The sequence below is a fragment of the Podarcis bocagei genome (assembly GCF_964188305.1).
Source record: "Podarcis bocagei genome assembly, chromosome: 6".
NCBI classification, from domain to species: domain Eukaryota; kingdom Metazoa; phylum Chordata; class Lepidosauria; order Squamata; family Lacertidae; genus Podarcis; species Podarcis bocagei.
Window position 1 is genome coordinate 83,369,296 of NC_138130.1, and position 20,393 is coordinate 83,389,688.

Below are 20,393 nucleotides of genomic sequence, written 5' to 3' on the forward strand. Positions count from 1 at the left end.
AGTTCCTAGTCTCTCCATGCTAGCTACCAAAGTGACCTCTCCTCTCCGTCCTTTACTTGTAGCCGCAGCAACTGCAAAAGGGCTTGCGAAGGAAGGAAGGACCCTTCGCATTGTCTCAATGTGCCACTCTTCCTGGGCACTATGGCCATGTGATGTGCCTTGGGAAGACTCCAGTTCCCAAGAGCCACTGCTCTTTCAGCCCTGACATAGAATAATCCATTAAAAAGCTATAATTAATAATTCAAGGACCATATGGTATCTTTCCAGAAACACCTAAGTGGTTAATTGAATGTGAAATTCCTTTCCTCTTCTCCAATATAAACTACTACAAAAATATTTATATCCCTTGTCTTGCTGGGCTTATTTATGAGTTGGTAATAAAAACACAGAAGTGTTATAAATTGAAACTTTAATCCCTCATTTGACTCAAAATCTCAGGGTTCTTTTTTTGTTTTGTTTTTTTACTTTCCTATTCCTGACTTTAGAATACCCCCTTCCTGTATTATTTTAAGCTGCAACTGTACACACTTACCTGTGTGTGCACAGTTCACATATGTTCACATTAGAGTTGGACTTAAATCACTTATGTAATTATTCATTGCATTTATATCTCACCTTTTCTCTAAGGAGTTCAAGGTGGCATTCTTGGTCCACACGTCCCCATTTAATCCCCACATCAATCCTGTGGGGTAGGTTAGGCTGAGAAGCAGTGACTGGCCCAAGGTCACCCCATGAGCTTCATGGCTGAGGGGGGGATTTGAACCCTAGTCCCCCCAGGTCATAGTCCAGCACTCTATAACTGCTACTCTACACTGGCTATGCATAGGTTTGCACTGTTAAAAGGCAATTTTGCAAGTTAGCAGAAAATGGAAAATAATACTTGGGGCCATATGTATTTGAGGCGGTTGCTGATGACCCATTCTCCCAGAAGACTTAAATGGAGGCTTAAATCCACTGTCTATGACCAAGAGGACATAAAAATGTTAGGAGTGTCTTGCTGGAACAGAACAAAGGCCCGTCTAGTCTAGCATCCTCTCTCCTGCAATGGCCAACCCCATGCTTTTGTGAACCAGGGCATGAAGGCAGCAGCCCTCCCTTACTCTTGTTCCATATGGCCACCATGGCTAGAAACAATCCCAGTGAGTCGATTGCTTTCCCTTCAGGAAAACAGGGCATTTACTGAAGAGGCAGAATTCCCATATTTAAGATATTCTGCACTTATCGCCATCTTTAGGTTATAAAATAGCTAAGAGAAGGTACCTCATTAAACATGTAAGCTTCTTTGAGTTACCAAGAAGACTCTCAGGGAGAATGAGCAACCTAATCACAAAATCTTTACCACTTCATAAACATACAGAACAGGATGACCCACAGGGGATTATAAAATGTTGCAATAACTTAATAATGCTGTTTGCCCATACATTCACACAAAGAGAGCGATAGCATCAGAGGCAGCCTTAAGTCGTCTCTCCCCCCCCCTCCCCCCGATCAGAGACCAGGAAGCAGTTTTGTTGTTGTCTAGTCTAATGGAATGTTGTACAGGGTGGGATTCTAGGAGACTCAAGGACATTTTCACTCTGGGTGGGTAGGTAGCTCAATGGATAGGTTTTGCTTCACTTTCTACCAGATTGCCATCTTTTGGCTTGGGAAAGCGGTCCTTGCCAGCAACCGTGGCTTTTATCATTTATTTACTTGTAACTTAACTTGCTTTTACAGCATTTGCCTTATTAGTTCACTTGCCTAAGGCATGTATCTCTGGTCTGATTCATCGTGTTCATTCCTGCTTTCTGAAGCATAGCATTCATGAATTTCATTGAGTTTGAAGCATTCATCTCAAGTTGTTATGCTAGAATGCCTTTTCCGTACATCACATACAGGGCCAGGTTATCTTTAATGAAATGCAATTCTCTTTACAGCCCAAGACGTAGTGAAACAGACCATCCCTTTGCAGCCGCTGCATTGCAAAACACAGGGAGGTATTGAACTATGTTTTATTCAGAAGAGACCCATGGAAATTAATGAATGTGGCAAATGTCCATTAACTTCAAAAGGTCTACTCTGAGTAAAACTTGATTGAATATCACCCACAGTATTCTACAAGCTTCACGGTAGTATTATGTTGCTTTCACATGCTGGTATGCTTGTCCTTACATTTGCTGTCATGTTACCTGTTCCTTAATGAAAACAGTAAACTGGCCCCAAAACATTTTCATGCATCAAAACATTTTGACATACAATTAATTATCCTGAAGGAGGCTATACACCCGATTGCAAAGCCTTTCTCTTTAAACCATACTTTATGTGGCACAGTACTCTTTTCTAATTACCCAGGACACCCTTTAAGGATATTGTCGAAGTTTTCATTATGAATGAAGATCAATAGGGAAATGTCATGTTAGGAGAAATTATAGCTTCTGATTTACAGTCTTGTTACTTCTGATTTGCCTGCCAGATTAAATAGTTAAACCCCATTCCGTCCATATTAATAAACATTCTACTGATGTGAATAAAGATTTGCTTCCATATAAAAGCATTCTGGATCACCTGAAATTAACAGATTTTTTTTCATTCTAGACTAATTCTCTATAACTTGAAGGGTAGCAAACTCTTTCACAAACATGTTTGGCTAAGAAAAGTTTATTTTTAAATAATTGGCTTTGGAGTTCTAAAATCACAGCAGGCAACTGTCTCCTCCCCTAAATTCTCAAGCCAATTGAGTGAGAGCAGTGCTTCCTGAATAGGCATACACTTGAAGGAATCAGAAAATTACCAAACATCATTTTCTGACAGTTGAAAAGATTCATGCAAAGCAATTAGTACTTTCAGCACAGCCCTAAGTAGGTCTGTATTAAGTTATACCATGTTATCTTCAGCTTTAAAATCTCTCTGCTTTTGCAAATGTTAGGTCATAATTTGATGTAGTGATCTCCAACATTTTGCTCCATAATTCCATCAAGATTTGACTAACTCAGACTGCTTACAGCTTTAAAGTTTAACTGACCCCTTTAGATAGCATATGGCTGCAGTTTGCCTCAAAGCTTTTTTGTGTGCTAAATTGAATGTAGGGTATTGTATTAATGCACTTATAATTATGTTTTATAGTCCTAGAATATAACAAATGTGTGTTTTATTTAAGACTCTTGGCCACAAGAGAGCAGTTAGCTTTTCATCCTTTCTAATAAAAATAATATATGGGGTTTTTGGAAAACGTTCAGACAAGATAATCATTGGTGGATTGATGGTATGTTGATGGGAAGCAGGCATCTTTAAGTATTAATTTTTGTAGCTCAGTCATGCACCTTTATTTCTGTCTCTTATACTATATGAAAAAAACAGGAAGGAACATGACCTGCAAATGGCATGTTATCACAACCTCTGGGCTATGCTATAGAGCACATCACAATTTAATAAACTCTTGGAATGTTTTCCTGCAGCTTTTTCAAGACTTATTACATATTTAACTGGAGCAGTTGATGTAGTTGAAGACTTCATCAACTTGCTTGCAAGTTAGAAACATGACCTTCAGTAAGGTGTAGGTTTTACTTATTTGTGCATGTAGCTGCAGGCTGGGTGAGTTCCCAAATGGAATTTGAAACATGAGGGTTATTTTTATAGTTGGAAAGATCATATTGTGCAGTGACAGAAATGTGGATTATAAGCCGCAATTGAAATGAGAGTTAAAGTATGAAATGGGAAGCACACCACTCTTTCGCACTTCCTCCTTCAGCTCTCTAGACTTTTCAGTGCTAAGCTAGGTGGGAGCAAGTATGTGATTCAACAGCTTGCTCTTGACTGCCTAATCATGGTGACATTAGCATCATATCCTGCAGCTGTGTAGTGAGGGAAGTAAATCCTGCAGCACAACCCATTAATCTGCCATACTCTAAATAAATGGTTATAATAGAAAAGTACATGCATGAAAAAGTTCTGTGATGGTAAAAAATGCCTTTAGGATGTTGTGACATGCAAGATCCCCATCCTGTCCATTTCCACGTCTACACCTAGTTTCATGCAATACAACACTTTTGTGCGATATCACTGGTGCATCTGGAGACTCTGGCTGTTGACGGTGCACCAAACTGATTCAGCTTGCAACACATTCATATTTCACACTAGTGAAGCAGGTGTTGTCTCACATTAATCAAAGGATCAAGCCAAAAGCTCTTCCCTTTAAATCATTCTGAGGGCTTGGTTGCAATCAAGATCCCTCATGGGAATGTGTTTGTCTGGAATCAGTTGGATGAAGTCACAAATGCCAGGACTTCAGAAGTGATCCACTGCTAATGGAATGCAATAGAAAGGTACTCCCTTCTTCTTCTTCTTCTTCTTCTTCTTCTTCTTCTTCTTCTTCTTCTAACTGGAGTATGGAGCTGATCAGTTCCTTTCTTTCCAGTCAGTGCATATAGCAGCAAACCTGTGGTCCTATTGTTAGTCAAGAAAAAGGAGGCTAACACAGAAGAGAAGGAGGTGGCACTCCTACTCCCTTTCAATGCCTTTTAATAACAATAACATTAAGTGAGAAGCACCACATTAGGGATGGGAGAGTGTTTCCCCATAAATCAATGTCAATTTATAAGAAGGGACCAGCTTCAAAAAATGTGTATCCAGAGTGATAACACGACTCAACCAATGTCCTCTGTTAACTGTGAGCATGCATACACCTCCCCAAGAATCTTCTGCAATGCTTGTTTGAGTGTGGATATGCTGAGGCTCCTCATAGGCAAGTCAGTATTGAAAGGGGTTTGTGGGAAAATGATTGCTTGTACATGAGAGCATGAGCAAAGTTCTTATTGTTGCAGGGTGATTTCATAGCTAGAAGCATCCTTGGAGCATGAACAGCGCGTGAACAGCTCGTGCTGTCCTATATGATTGGCTAACGTAGCATGGCCTGATGCTCGCATAGTCTAGTGCGAATGTTCTTATCTGCTGGCTAGAACAAATTGCTTGGCTTGTATTTTGTATCTTTCTGATTTCACACAATAAAAGCTGTGCCATATTAGCCCTAGGAGCAGCCATATTAGCCCTAGGAGCAGCCATATTTCGGAACCTATCATGGTGTGAGACTGATTTTTCTTTGGATGCCGAGCTGCAACTCGACATTTGGTGCCCCGTGTGACTGCCTTCGGACTTCACGTTGTTTTTCATTATTCAGCACTCACCAACACGTCGTTCATCCACGTAGTGGATCCCTGGTGAGTGCTCCCGTGTGATTTCTTTCGGACTTCATGCTGTTTTACAACGTTCAGCTCTCACCTCGCCCCGCAAGGGCTGCAGACGCGTCGTTCATCCACGTAGTGGATCCCTGGTGAGAGCTCCCGTGTGAATGTGATTCTGGACTACGTTACGGACTTATCAGCACTTATCTCCGCCCGGACAGGGCAAAAAGGCGCCTCCCTCATCCTCCTAAGGATCCCTCGGTAAGTGCTCCCTGCTCTTTTTGCAACTCTTGCAATCATGGGAAAGTCTCTCTCTGCACCACAGAAAAAATTTTTTAAAGACCTTAAATTCCTTTTGGCCAGTAACAACCTTGCTGTTCGGAAAGCTGACCTTAAGTCCCTTATAAAAGCCCTGGACACTCACTGTCCCTGGTTCCCCCAGGACGGAAATTGGGAGTTAGACGATTGGAAAAAAATTGGACACTTTTTTCAAAATCATCCACAAATTGATGTCAAGGTTTTGCATGCCTGGGGTAACGTCTACAAAGCTATGTCGTGTTTAACTCCTTCAAACATTCTTCTGGCTGCTGCAACAGCTTCTTCGCCCGCCCTCCCGGTACCTGTTTTGCCTGCCTCAAACCTACCTCCTAAACCGCCGGACATTTTCCCTTCGGCTCCTCCTGTCGTCCCTCCCCTGCATTCTCCGCATTCTTCACTTCCTGCACCTCCCGTTATTACTCCTCTCCAAGAATCTTCGCATTCAGCACCTCCCGCTCTTCCACCTCCTGCACCCAAGGCCTCTGGCACCGCTTCTACTACTCCTCTCCAAGAATCTCTCCGTGCCGCTGCCCCATTGTTGGGTTTTGACTGTGCAACTCCTAATCTCTTCCCTGTGATTGCTCCTGCCGCGCCAGGGGGAGGCCCAGCCCGGCACGAACAGTTTGATTTGAGATTCATAAAGGAACTGCATTCCTCTGTCAAGGACAATGGTTTACAATCTCCTTACACCCTGGGCTTGTTTGGCACTATTTTTCAACAAAATTTGATACCAGAGGATGTTAAGCTGTTGGCCCGCACTGTAATGCAGCCTCATCAAATGATTTTGTTCATACAAGCTTGGCACTGGGCCTGCCAACGTCGTGTTGATGGGATTCGGAATAATCTTAATAATGTTGCATTGGCTAATCATCAGGCTGCTTTGGCTGCTGCCGCTGCTGGTGCCGCCCCACCCCCAGCCCCCGTCATGTTAACCCAAGCTGATGTCCTCGATGGGTTAACGGGAGGAGGCAATTTTCTTACTATTGCCCAACAGCTAACTCTCGATCCTCAATATTGGGAGGCCACCACGGCTGCTGCCCAAGAGGCTTTGGCCTCTGTCCCTGATGACAAGAATGAGCGCGGTGGCCTATTGGGAAGCGTCAGACAGGGCCCTGCAGAGCCCTATGGACAATTTGTTGATCGCTTGTATAATACCTTCAAGCGGCAAGTTCAGGACCTGGCAGCACAAGACCTGACTGTACGCCAGCTTGCGTTCACTAATGTAAATGAGAACCATAAGCAAGCACTGTGCCCTTTGATGACAACATCAAATATTGCCATTGCTGATATCCTTACAGCCTGTCAGTCAGTGGGCACTGAGATGCACAAAGCTCATCTGTTAGCCACGGCCTTGTCCTCCGCCGTGTCCCAAAATCCTGCAAAGGATAAAACCTGTTGGATTGACAGTGGCTAAGGAAAAAATCCAGCGGACTTTACCCATTACGTACCTGGGACACAAGCTGACAGCATCTGCAGCCATTCCAGTTATGCCTCAACTACAGTTTCCTGGTTATCTTAGATTAGTGGATTTACAACAAATCCTTGGACAGCTGAATCGGATAAAGAGTTATTTGGACCTGCCCACCTCCACTTTGTCTCCACTATTTTCTGCCCTTAAAGAACACAAGAATCCAGCGGACAAGATCACAGTCACCTCTGCAATGGAAGAGGCTCTTCCACAGCTGTTCCAGTGTTTCCTGGCACGCTGAAAGGCCATCTTCACCCCTACTGCATTGGCCCCCCTTTTCCCTGGGAAGCCACTTCAACCACCAAACATCATTACAGTTTTGCTGCCTCTTGTTTGGGAAGTGAGCCTGGCTTTGAAGGATGCCCTCGCTGGACTGGCATCGCTTGGGTTTTGCCTCCTAATAGCAACCATCCCATCTGTGTCATCACGCTTCATTGGGCTTGGACTTTTGACTCAGCAGTACAAGGAGCAATACATCAGACTTATTTACAGCAAATGGGCTCCTGTATCTGCAGAAATGGTTGTGTGACTTCTTCTGGATTATGGTTTTTACATGCCAATAATCGAGCCACGAAATACCACGCAGGTTGCTCGGAAACAGCCATTGGACTAATTTACCATTCTCATCCTTATTGGCATCACTTGGATTTTACCCCCCATATTTTTTTTTTCCTCCTCCCTCAGGAGTCCTGCCCTATGATGTGTTCCCCTGAGCATGTACAGAGGGCTGTCTTGGAACTATTGTGGACTCTTGGCAAGGGAGGGGGTGAGGGGATTTCAGTGTGTTCCAGTTGTTTCATTCTTGTGCTTTGGCATGGTTCCCGGACAGAAAGCAAGTTGCAAGTTGCAATATGGTTCTTTAACATGGCCTGCAAAGACAATGGGCTCTGTTCTCGACCTTGTTGCAATCTTTTTAGTTACAGCAAGCGGGATATGCTTGGCTAGTGCCTTTAGCTGCTGAGAAAAATGATTTTAAAAAGCTTCTCGAAGCTTTCAGCCTTTTTTGGGTGGTGATATTCTAGCATTCCAGTAAATGCTTCATATAAGATTAGCAATAATATGAAGGATAATCGCATAAGTTTATTCCCTGTGTTTTTATTGCTTCTTGAAATAGTGTCTTATTGTTTTCGTTTTAATCATAATAGCAAAAAAATTTTAGGTCATTATCCATATTGTAATTGGACATATGAGTACATTAATGGATCTTCTTGTTTTCTTAATGTTACCACTATGAGTGATAGGCCAAAAGTCTCAGTTAATAATGTCACAACTTACATGACTTATGACCAACAGGCTGCATGTAGAGATTTTTATGTTTGGTTCAACTGGATGAGAAAGTGCAGCAGAACTACATGTTTGCTTCAATCTGATTTATGGTTATTTTGTGGCACACGTGCCTACAAAGAAATCCCCTCTGCCTTTTCTGGTACCTGCACGTTAGGTATAGTAGTACCCTTGGTGTATAAAATAGATAAGCTCCCAGCGGTTCGTTTGCGTAACAGAAGGGAAGTACAATCACCTATTTCTCAATATACAGGGACAACCATCTCTAGGTCTCTTCTGCCTTCTTTAGGTGCAGCCATGAATTACCGTGATTTGCATAAATTGGCAAACTGGACAGAAAATTTGTTCAATTCCACCATTTTGGCTTTAAAAATGATTAACAAAGAAATGTCAGAAATAAGAAATGTAGTTCTTCAACATCGTTATGCTTTAGATGTGATCCTTGCTTCTAAAGGTGGAATTTGTGCCTTAATTCATTCTCATTGCTGTATGTATATAACCGATCAATCGACCAATATCTCTGCTACTATTGATTATATGGAACAAATGATAGCTCATAATCCTTTGAATCCACCTGAAGGTTTTGATCCATGGGAGTGGTTGTCTTCTTGGTTGCCTAATGGATTATGGTTAAGAAAAATATTATTGATTGTAATTGCATGTATTGTTGGCTTCATTATGGTGTGTTGTTGCATTCAATGCATACCCTCTTTGATTTCCCAATGCACTGCATGGTGGTACCGACCACGGCCCACCACAGGGGTTACAAGAGGAATTTATGTTGCAAAGTGTAGACGCTTAGGCAATGAAGTGTACGATTTGGACTAATGGTCCCTCTTTTCCTCTAATAATATAAACAAGAAAAGGGGACATGTGGGAAAATGATTGCTTGTACATGAGAGCATGAGCAAAGTTCTTATTGTTGCAGGGTGATTTCATAGCTAGAAGCATCCTTGGAGCATGAACAGCGCGTGAACAGCTCGTGCTGTCCTATATGATTGGCTAACGTAGCATGGCCTGATGCTCGCATAGTCTAGTGCGAATGTTCTTATCTGCTGGCTAGAACAAATTGCTTGGCTTGTATTTTGTATCTTTCTGATTTCACACAATAAAAGCTGTGCCATATTAGCCCTAGGAGCAGCCATATTAGCCCTAGGAGCAGCCATATTTCGGAACCTATCATGGTGTGAGACTGATTTTTCTTTGGATGCCGAGCTGCAACTCGACAGGGGTTCCTGCAAAGTAGGTAGCTGAAAACCACTGCCCCAGAAGATCAGAAAAATCCACTTTTAGAGGCTCAGAGAGGGAGAGAGAAATCTGAAATAGTAGGGAAAACATCTATATTCTTTCACACTTTGGTAAGAAGGTCTGTTTGGAAATAATTCAGATCCTGGGCATGTAAAGAATGGTTCCATTGAAACCTTTCAAGCTGAAACTTCAAATCCTCAGATGAAAGACTTATAATAGACTATAATAAAAACCAACATGTTTTATTAATTCAGCCTATATTCCCAATATGTTTTAAATGTGTTTTGTGTGGTGGATTATAGCTAAGGGAGTGGTTTCTTTTGGGGGGGGGGATGTTAAGTTCAAATGTTGTTGCCAAAATACTTCTTCACTGTATGTAGAATAATCGGACTTGAAGGTTAACTCCTTTTCAGATCTAGTTTAGAGGGAATAAGGGTACAGCTTGAAGTTTGGTAACTTAATTTAAAAGCTACAGGACCATTTTCATTACATGTTTTTCTTCTAGTGTAGCATATAACCTGCAAACAATTATAGGAATAATCTAGTCCCTTTGTGGCAGAGCATGAATTTTGCTTGGTAGGAAGAAAATAGATGCATTTTCCCATTAATTATTTGAGAGACACTGTTTGAGTTCTAGCTTGTTAGCATGTACAATCCTGTGCATACTTACCTAGGAGTAAGCTTCACTGCATAGAATCAGACTTGCTTCCAGTTAAATCTACATAGGATTGTGCTTCACATCACCTAAAGAATAATGTATTAAATATCTATTCTGTTTTAGAAAAATAAATTCTGAATGAATTGACTAGTATACTAACCCAGCTAGCTTCAAACAGGATTTAAAATAAAACCAAATAAGTGCATTAAAATGTATATATGAATTTGTTCTTTATAAATGCCAAGTAAGGTTTATTATAAATCATTACTAAATGTGCTGAAAGCAGGCTCCTTAAAATTCTGTCAATACCCAACATGCTTTGAGAGACAATCTGGTTTTTGTTTTGTTTTGTTTTGTTTCTGGTGGTCTGCTGCAGGCTTACCTTTCTGGCTTTTATGAAAAGAAAACGCCAACAGTAATTCTAACCAGTCATCTCTGTAAATCGACTCCAGTCTCTGTTCCTCATTAAGTGATTCAAAGAGCTCCGGAGCCTGTGTGCAATTTTTGGGGTGCCAGTTTCCTTGTTTCCACTTGGATTCTGTGGAAACTTGGGCAAGCCAATGAACCTTTTTGCTGGACTCTGCGAAGTCACAATCCAGGAGAGATATTACTCATTTTAATAGCATAGCACTCAGTGCTATTTAACAACAGTACTTAGAGGAAAAATCAAAGCATGAATCATAAATCCCTGACAGTTTATGGACAAATAGCAGCAGAATTACAGATGATGGTAATCTGTTTTAAATATACAAACAAAGCAATGAAAAATGGCATGTTGTGTGTGCATCTCGCCTACCTCTGAGCCTGTATTTTGACATGTGGGAAGATGTTCTGGAAAACAGGACATGTCTCTGCTGTGATTTTGTTTTTGGCAGACTGTTGCAGGCTTACCTTTTCCAGGTGCAACCTTGTATGTACCTAGATGGAAACTAAAACATAGTGACACTTATAACATGTAAACTGTGGTTTTTCTTTAATCCCCCAAAAGAAACAATGATGGATATAATGAAATGCACCTGCAGTTCTCAAGCCAATTGATCTTCGGTACCTTTTGCACTGTTTATAATAGTTTCTTAAGATTAGAAAAGCTGAGATGTTGCCATTTTGCTTTTAAAAAAAGACTTAAGGGTAATATAACATTTTTTAAACTGATGCTTTAGTTTCATAACAAACTTTCTGAAGAATGACAGGGTTTATTCTTTTCCTCCCCTCGCATACAGGCTTGGCAACTCAGATTCAACCATCTTGTGGGCTATGGGGCCAAGTATTATTCCTACCTCATGTCCAGGGCTGTCGCATCCATGGTTTGGAAACAATGTTTCGTACAGGATCCCTTCGACAGGTACAAAAAAAAAGGCGTGTTGCTGTGCAGTTTCCATCTTTAACATGGTTCTTTTACTTACGATAGCATTTTTTGAAATTCAGGGGTAAAACACAGCAAAGCAAAGATAATTTATTCTCGGTAGAAGTCAGGTGTGGAGAGATGAGAGGAGTGGTTTGTTTTAAAGAATTGCAAATGCATTGGGTTCTCCAGCTTCCTGTCTGTGTTTATGAGTAGGTAAGGACTGCAGGAAAAGCAGGCTGGAACCTCAGCCAGTGTCTGCACACATTCAGGGCACAGCAGAGCAGGAGCATTTTCTGGATGACCAGGGAACCATACTTGCACTCTTGGTAGATGTCAGCTTAGACCTCTGCCACCAGGTTTGCTTCCCCATCAGAACCCTTTTGTACCTCTTGTTCTGATGTTTGCGGAGTATGATGGAATGGGGGAGCACCAGAGAATAAACCTCCCTCCATTGTCCATGATTCAGAACAGCTAATGACAATAGAGTGCTACGGATTGCCTTCCGCTAGAAGGTTGGGTAGTCGCCATTGTGAAATAAAACCATTTTCAATACGCTTGATTGATTGTTTTCTGAACATGCCTCCTGTGCTTTTCTTTTTTTAAAACATTTTTTTTACATTGTTTCATTCATTTACACAGTTTATCATTCTTTACAAGACATTCCACATTATACTACCTATCTGTATCTGTGTGTATTTATATATTTTCCTTATGTCCTTATATCCTTGTGACTTCCCTCCACCCAAGCTTGGCTTCTTTTGTTTTTCATTACTTTTATATTGTGTTATACATATTGTTTACATATTCCCCAATAACCATCTTTCCATATTTTAACCTTAACTTTACGAACTTCCATCAGTGCATATCAATATCTTTTGCCATAAATTCTTCTACACATTCCCATTCTTTCCTCAGTTTCTGATTGGATTGAAATCTAATAGCTGCTGACATTTTGGCCAATTCTGTATACTTTGTTTTGCCACTCCCTTATTGAGGGGACCATGTCCCCTTTCCAATTTTTAGCAATCAATATTCTGGCGGCAGCTGTAGCACATAAAAACACTTTTTTCTTGTCATTAGGGATGTCCATTGAGACTATACCTAACAGGAACGCTTCTGGCTTTTTCTCGAATGATGTTTTAAACATCTTTTTTAATTCTTCGTGAATACTACTCCAGAATTTTTTAATTTCCCTGCATCCCCGCCATACATGATACATTGTTCCTTCTCAGGCCTGTGCTTTTCATAGGTGGCTGCCATTGCAGCACTACAGCCGCAAAAGCAGCACCTACTGAAAGGCTGCATGCCTCCATTACAGTCAGTTGTGAATACTGTAGGAAGTTTGTCCCGTGTGGAGATTGCCATTCTAACCCGTGGAACTTTAGGACTCCTAAGAAACAGGCTTGTTCCACTTCATTTAACAAAGACACATATTTTGCACAGCTAAACTTGCCACATCAGAACTCATCAGTGCACACTTGTTGAAGAACCATCCCCAAATGGATGGGAAATGCCTCAAATCAATGAAGGTTTGAGGCAGGTAGAGAATTCTGCAGGGAGTTGAGAAGCTTGAAGGAAGTCTGAAGAGCATGTTCGAGGGGCCTCTCTTCCTGCTAGGAGCAGCATGTTTTCCAAGCTCTGGAGGCAGACTGGGATTCTCTGCCTTTACCCTTGACATAGCATGGAAACCTGCACCTGCTTGGATGCCTATCTGCTTACAGAAATGCAGTTCCCATGTGGTGATGCACATGCCAATCATCCATTCCTTCTTAATCCCATTAACTCAACCTGGATTTTTCTAGGGGATAAGTTGCTGTCATTTAAAGAACTTCCTGTCAGTGAGTAACATCACAGTGTTTAAAATTAAAACCACATGACTATTAATGTTGGAACTGGTCCAGGTCCTTTCTCCGCTGCCTATTTTAGTGTGAATGATATGATTGTGTACTGAAACGTGAAATTTCAGCCTCTGAATTTCTTACAATTCTGTAAAGCAAAGATAACACAGACGTGTCACACTTTTCCAATTCAACAATGAAAGCTTACTGTTTGGTGTATGTGTTGCGAATGGCAACACCAACAAAATGATATGAGATATAGATTTATAGATATATACATTGCTTTGGTTACAGCTCCAATCTTTCAAGCTTAGGTTGCTGTAGTGTAACTTTATTTATAGTGTGCGTTTCTGAAATGGACATGTGAGTTTGAAGCGACAGGCTTCATTAGATCTTTATCTGCAAGGAATCCGGAGACAGGTGTGACAGGAATCTGAGCTGGTTGTGATTGCAGGTGGCTGTAATAACAATACCATCTTTTCCTTCAGGGCAATGGGTGAACGTTACCGTAGAGAAATGCTAGCACATGGTGGAGGAAAAGAACCCATGCTCATGGTTCAAGGTAATATAAAATATTGTCACAGACTGGTTTCCCCCCCAGTACACTTATTTAGACAAAGACTACTGCTTGTACTTAAAAAAAACAAAAAACCCTGCAAAGTAAACTTCTTTACCACTGTTCCCTTTTCACTGCTCTTTTTGATAGCATTTGCTAAAGGGCACACACGATACAGCCATGCAGTTCTTAAAACTCTTCTTTGCTGAGGAATGAATGGAGCTATCTGCTTTTAGAGGAAGCTGAATATGGGGGCTGGCCCCTAACTGGCCCTCGATATTTTGATAAAGCTAATTAATACAATTTTGAGTAACGTCATGTTAGATGTTAAGTGAATAGTCACTTCAATGTGATATATTATTTGCAGGTGTAATGGGTAATCGCAGCCTTAGCTGTGAGTTGCTATAACACCAACTTAACGAAACAAGCTAACAGAACCAAAATCATTGTGAAGTAATGAAAGGAACAGGACAGCAACATTTTGCCATGTTTTTTACAGTATACCAATTGCTGGTGTTTGAAGGCTAGGAAAGGTGTGGTTAACCCATGTACTGTAATATGGAAGGTGCAGTACTTCAAAGGAGGCAACTTCCATAGTTGCCCCAGGCTTGGGAGGGACTGAGTCAAAATTACAGTCAGACCTATGCCTAAAATAAATTCACAGGTTTAAAAACAGCAGCTGCCTTTGTTAGATCTCAAGAGCTATGTATTCTGTATATATCACATACATTATAGTCCCTAAGGAACTATTGTCGTTGCCGTAGTCATTTGATCCTTGTGTTTTCAAACAGTGGGAATGTTGGCTTGGAGGGTGTGGATTTTTTTATGTGTCTGGTAAATCATGAATTTGTAACATTAGCCTAAGTTTGTAAGACTGAAGAGAGTGTTTCGTAAATATGACTATAGTGCAGGCTGTTCATTGCTCTCAGTGTTTCTCTGTTGAGACAATGGAAGTGTTTGCCTTGGGCCATTTCATGTTTTGGAAAGGGTGGTAGGAAATAGACCTCTTAGTGCAGAAAACAGCTATAGCTGGCCAGAAGCTTAACTGGGATTGAGATAGAAGAAACAGGGTTTTGGTTTTGATACATTACTAGAACTAGCAGTACAGTCATACCTTGGAAATTGATTGGAATCCGTTCCGGAAGTCCGTTCGACTTCCAAAATGTTGAAAACCAAATCGCAGCTTCTGATTGGCTGCAGGAAGTTTGACAACCAAGGTACAACTGTATATACAAGCCCTTAAATAAATCTGAAAAATATTAACTAACTGTACAGGAAACTCCTGGTTTAGGCATATCTGAATGACACTTGATTGCGCACATGTACACAGTGCCGAACCCAGAGGTTGCCCCCAAATGTCATAAGACGCCATGAAAAGGGGCAAGTGGTGCAGCCTTAAGTGCTCCACAGAAGTGACGGTCCAGAACGTAACCCCTGTGCAAAATGAGGATTGCCTGTAATTCCCCGAAGGGACTGTTGTTAAAACTATGTTATGCTATCAGCAGTTCAATAACTGGAGGCTGCAATTAAGATAAGATGGAGAAAATGTTTGATTTAAGTATATCTGACAAGAGACTAATTCAGTTCAGTTATAGGATTGTAAAATGATTATGTTGATAAATTTATCACTGATAAGAATAATATGACATGGTACAGTATATACTTGCAATTAGCTGTTTAACCTGGAATTTAGTATGATTTTTAAATTTTTAAAAATTTCATTCATTTTTTTTAAAAAAACAACAACTTCCCTCTCATTCGTCCCACTACAGGGCTCAAGATGTCCTCATTTTGGCAGTGCTTGTAAACTCTGTTACCGATTTTTACTTCTAGAGAGAAACAAAGAGCGATGAGCAGTGGTTTCAGGCGCAGGAGAGAAGTGGCTTATTGTGAGAAAGCGGGAGAATGGCTGTGGGCAGAACTAGTATTTGGAAACCTTACAAAACTGTTTTATCAGTGTCAAATGGAAATTTATTGTCTAGACCGCAAAAGTGTTACCAAAAGTGAAGGGGGTTCAAAGAGTCATCACTGCCATATAGCTGATGCAGGCAGCCGGCTTCTGTAAAAATCTCAAGAGACCATTCCCCTCCCCAGCTTTTTTATTGCAGTTCATTTGTGTTTCAGAAATACAGGCTCCCTTAATATTCTTCCTCAGATAACTAAATGCCTGTATTAAAGCATGCCATATTTTTAATCATCTAGGTATTAACTTTTTTTATTCTACCAAAAGGCAAGGTAGCAAGCATGGCCCATGTTCAGGGTTCTTCTTATACTGTCTTTGATGATGAAATATGATCTGACTAAATTTTAATTCTCCTTTTTCTTTTTCTGAACTATTCATCAACTTTCTTTAAGGGCATTCTTGTTCTTACTTGCAGTGTACATATTTTAGGCTTAATTAAAATCACGATGCGCTGAGATCCTAGCAAGGAACTCTTATAGTAACCACTTCAAATTGCCTCAAGATCTGGACTCTTTCTTTCCCTGATTGGGTGTTTCTTTTTTGGGAACTGTAACTGTACATCAAAAAATACCTAATCAAACCAGTTGGCTCTTGTAGAAACTTATTAAAAGGCTCATGTGAAAGATTTCAGTTTTCCTAAATGCAGCAAGTATTGTTATTATTATTCCAATGGAAACCAAATAGACAGAGGCATGTTAGGAGTATAAAGTAATTGTACTAGGTACTCCTACAGTAAAAGGGTATTGCAAGGTTATATTTACATTGGCACTTCTGAGAGTGATTTACCTAAAAGAAGAGCCAAGTTTACACGGAGTGTTTTCTTTGTCCAGTGCAAAACAGTACTGGAAATTTCCTAATTTGACACTTAAAATGACATGAAAAAAACACATCCATATGTTAAACTGCATATATTCAATTGTATATTTTTTCCCTATGGGAAAGAAAACATACACACACAAATTCATCAGTGGCTGTTTAAAACCACAGAGGTAAGTACACACATAGGTTATGCTTTCTGACATACAGTGGTACCTGAAGCGCTGTATCTGCGCAGGTGCACAGCGCAATTTGGCACTTGTGTGCATGCATGAAGCACAATTTAGTGCTACTGCGCATGCGCGAGCGGCGAAACCCAGAAGTAACTCTTTCTGGTACTTCCGGGTCGCTGTGGGACGCAACCTGAAGAAACGTAACATGAAGCAAATGTAACATGAGGTATGACTGTATGTATGTGTATTGTTTAGTATGATGGGATGATTAGCTGCTTGTGCGTAAAATCGTGCTCCCTCAGAGTTTGTGCGGCTCCACAAACCTCTGTGTGTGACAGAGCTCCTCAAACATGTCTGCTCTAATCACTCGTAGAGTCTGACAGTGGCTGTCTGCGGAAGCGCTTCCAGCATAGAAGCTCCTTAACGGAAACGCGTCTCCTGGACTCACGACGTGGCAGCTTCCGGCGAAGCATGGGTCTCCCTATGGGCGCTTCTGACACCTCCCCGCTGTTCTCGCTGGACGTGTCCCTCATCCCTCCCTCTTCCCTGCTAGTTCCTGCTTTGGCTGCTGCGTCTCTCTCAGCATTCATGAGATCCTCCTCCAGAGTACCCTCTCTCCCCCTGCTGGTCCCTGCTTTCGCTGCTGACTCCCTCCCAGCTTCTGTGAGTACTTCCACCTCCCCTTCCTCCGATGTCAGTTCCCTGACATCCACCTCCCCTCCAGGGCCCCCTTCCCCCCCGCCCATACTCTCTCCTCTGGGCGGTGAGGAGTTAAAACCCCGAAAAGAATCCTCTTCATCTTCCGACGTCTCGAACATTTCTCTCCATCGGTCTTCGTTCCGGCTCGCTGAATCCTCCTCCTCCTCGGAATCAAAGAACCCCTCCAACTCTTCTTCTTCGTCGGTGGTGGCAAAGTATTCCCTCCGGAACCTCGCCACTGGCTGAGGTTTACGTGGGAATCTCTGATGAAAAGTTTCTATTAAAACCTCGTCATCTACCTCCTCTGCCATGACCCAGGTGTTTTCCGACTCCGGCTCCCCTTCCCACATCACCAAATACTCTACTTGATCTCCCTTCCACCTGGAATCGAGAATCTCCGCTACATGGTAGCTGTGTTCCTTCTCCTCCATTGCTGGTCCCCTATTGACCCTCCCTTCTCTGTCCCCTTTATACGGTGACAGCAACGACCTGTGGAAAACTGGGTGCAGCTTCATGTGGTTCGGTAACCGGAGTCTGAAAGCCACTGGGTTGACCTGCTGCGTGACTTCAAATGGGCCCAGCCTTTTGGGTCTTAACTTCTTACAACCCCCTTTGAATGGTAACCCTTGGGTTGATAGCCACACCTGGTCCCCCACCCTAATGCTTTCACCTTCCCTTCTGTTTTTGTCTGCCTGCCTCTTATATTCCTCCTTAGCCCTGTTTAAGTTAAGTTGGAGCTGGCGATGGATCGCTTCCATTTCTTCAACGAACTGTTCTGCAGCTGGAACGCTCCAGTTCTCCCCTTCCCCCCCTGGGAAGGCTCGGGGATGGCACCCATGATTAGCCAAAAAGGGGCTCATCCCCGTGGACACGTTCTCTGCATTGTTGTAGGCAAATTCTGCCAACGCCAGCTTCTCCACCCAATCATTCTCTCTGTCATTCACATAACACCTCAAATATTGCTGGAGGACACCATTAGCTCTTTCCGCCTGCCCGTTGGTTTCTGGATGCCGGGCAGTTGAGAAATTAACCTCTACATGCAGTAAGCTCATGAGCTTCCTCCAGAACCTGGAAGTAAATTGTTTCCCTCGGTCTGAAACCACCCTCAAGGGGGCGCCATGCAACCTAAACACATTTTCTACAAACAATTTAGCGGTTTCTTCTGCTGTGACCGCATGTGAGCAGGCTATAAAGTGGGCCATTTTGGTTAACAGGTCTACCACAACCATTATGGCTGTTTTCCCTCTGGACCTTGGCAGATCAGTCATGAAATCTATTGCCACTGTTTCCCATGGTCTTTCAGGTGTGGGTAGTGGTTCTAATAAACCTGCCGGTGCCCGCCTCTCCCCCTTGGCTCGTTGGCATTGGTCACACCCTCTCACATACTCCCGCACATCTTCCCTGACCTTGGGCCACCAAAATTCCCTGGTAACCAGCCACATGGTTTTGTGTTGCCCAAAATGCCCTGCTGTTGGGCTATCGTGCAGTTGCTTGAGTACCTTCTCCCTCAATTCACCTTCAGGTATATATAACGCTCCCTTGTAGTACAACGCCCCGTTTCTCTCCTCAAAACCCCCGGGTTTGTCTCCCTCCCTCCTGAGACCCCTGAGTTTGTCCTGGGCGTATTCATCATGCACCGTTCCTTCTACCAATTCCCTTTGCCCCACCAATGCCGCCCCACACACCCAGCGGTCCTCTGGAATGACATGGGTCTCTTCGGGTGCTCCCTCCCCCTCCAAATATTCAGGTTTGCGTGAGAGAGCGTCCGCCCTAACGTTCTCTGGGCCTGGCACGTAACAAATCTCAAAGTTAAATTTGGAGAACTCCTGGGCCCATCTCAACTGCCGTTGGTTGAGCACTCGCGCAGTTCTCCAATACTCTAGATTCTTATGGTCCGTGCACACTTGCACCTTATGTTGTGCACCAATTAGCAGGTGCCTCCATCTCCGGAAAGCCTCATGAATGGCAAGAAGTTCCCGGTCGTACACCGTGTAGTTCCTCTCGGATTTGTTCAACTTTCGCGAAAAGAAGGCACACGGTCGCCACTCTGACTCCTCCTTCCCTGGCTGCAGAAGACGAAGCACCGCCCCTATGGCTCTGTCAGATGCGTCTGTTTCGACCCTCAGCTTTTTTTGTAAATCCACATGCAGAAGTTGTCCTTCAGAGGCGAAGGCCCTTTTCAGTTCCTCAAACGCTCGCTCCGCCTCTGCAGTCCAAACAAACTTCTTTTTACTGCTGAGACAGTCCGTAATGGGCGCCGTCAGGTGGGCGAAGTTTCGGATGAACTTACGATAAAAGTTTCCAAACCCTAGGAACCTCTGCACATCCTTCTTGGTTTTGGGTGTTTTCCATTCCAGCACTGCCTGAACCTTGCCGGGATCCATGGCCAATCCCTTGTCTGACAGGAGGTACCCCAGGAATTCCACCTCCTTGGTATGAAACTGACACTTCTCCAGTTTCACCCACAGCCTGTTGGCTTGCAGCCTGCTCAACACTTCTCTGACGTCTCTCACATGTTGCTCCTCATTCTCCGAATACACCAACACATCATCTAGGAAGGCCACGCAATTCTTGTAGAGCAAAGGACCCAGTACGTGGTTCATAAACGATTGAAAGCACGCTGAGCCTGCTTGTAATCCAAAAGGCATAACGAGATATTCAAATGCCCCCAAAGGGGTGAACATGGTGGTTTTCCATTCATCCCCTTTCCTTATACGTATCAGGTTGTACGCCCCCCTTAGATCCAGCTTTGTAAAAATCTTTCCCTTCCGCACCCTGGTCAAAATATCATCAATCCTGGGCATAGGGAAAGCCACTGGTTCTGTCACTGCATTTAACCGCCTGAAATCACATACAAGTCTCGGCTTGTCC

General features: G+C 42.6%; 1 protein-coding gene across 2 annotated transcripts in view; it reads left to right on the forward strand.

Annotated features, from left to right (window-relative positions):
* The window catches only part of MIPEP (mitochondrial intermediate peptidase), a 59,597-nt gene that overhangs the window by 35,312 nt on the left and 3,892 nt on the right, over window positions 1-20,393 (forward strand). For both annotated transcript variants that reach the window (XM_081197941.1, XM_081197942.1), the window contains exons 17-18: window positions 11,353-11,474; window positions 13,804-13,877. In XM_081197941.1, the coding sequence (XP_081054067.1) occupies window positions 11,353-11,474; window positions 13,804-13,877 (196 nt within the window). The remainder of the gene's footprint in view (window positions 1-11,352; window positions 11,475-13,803; window positions 13,878-20,393) is intronic.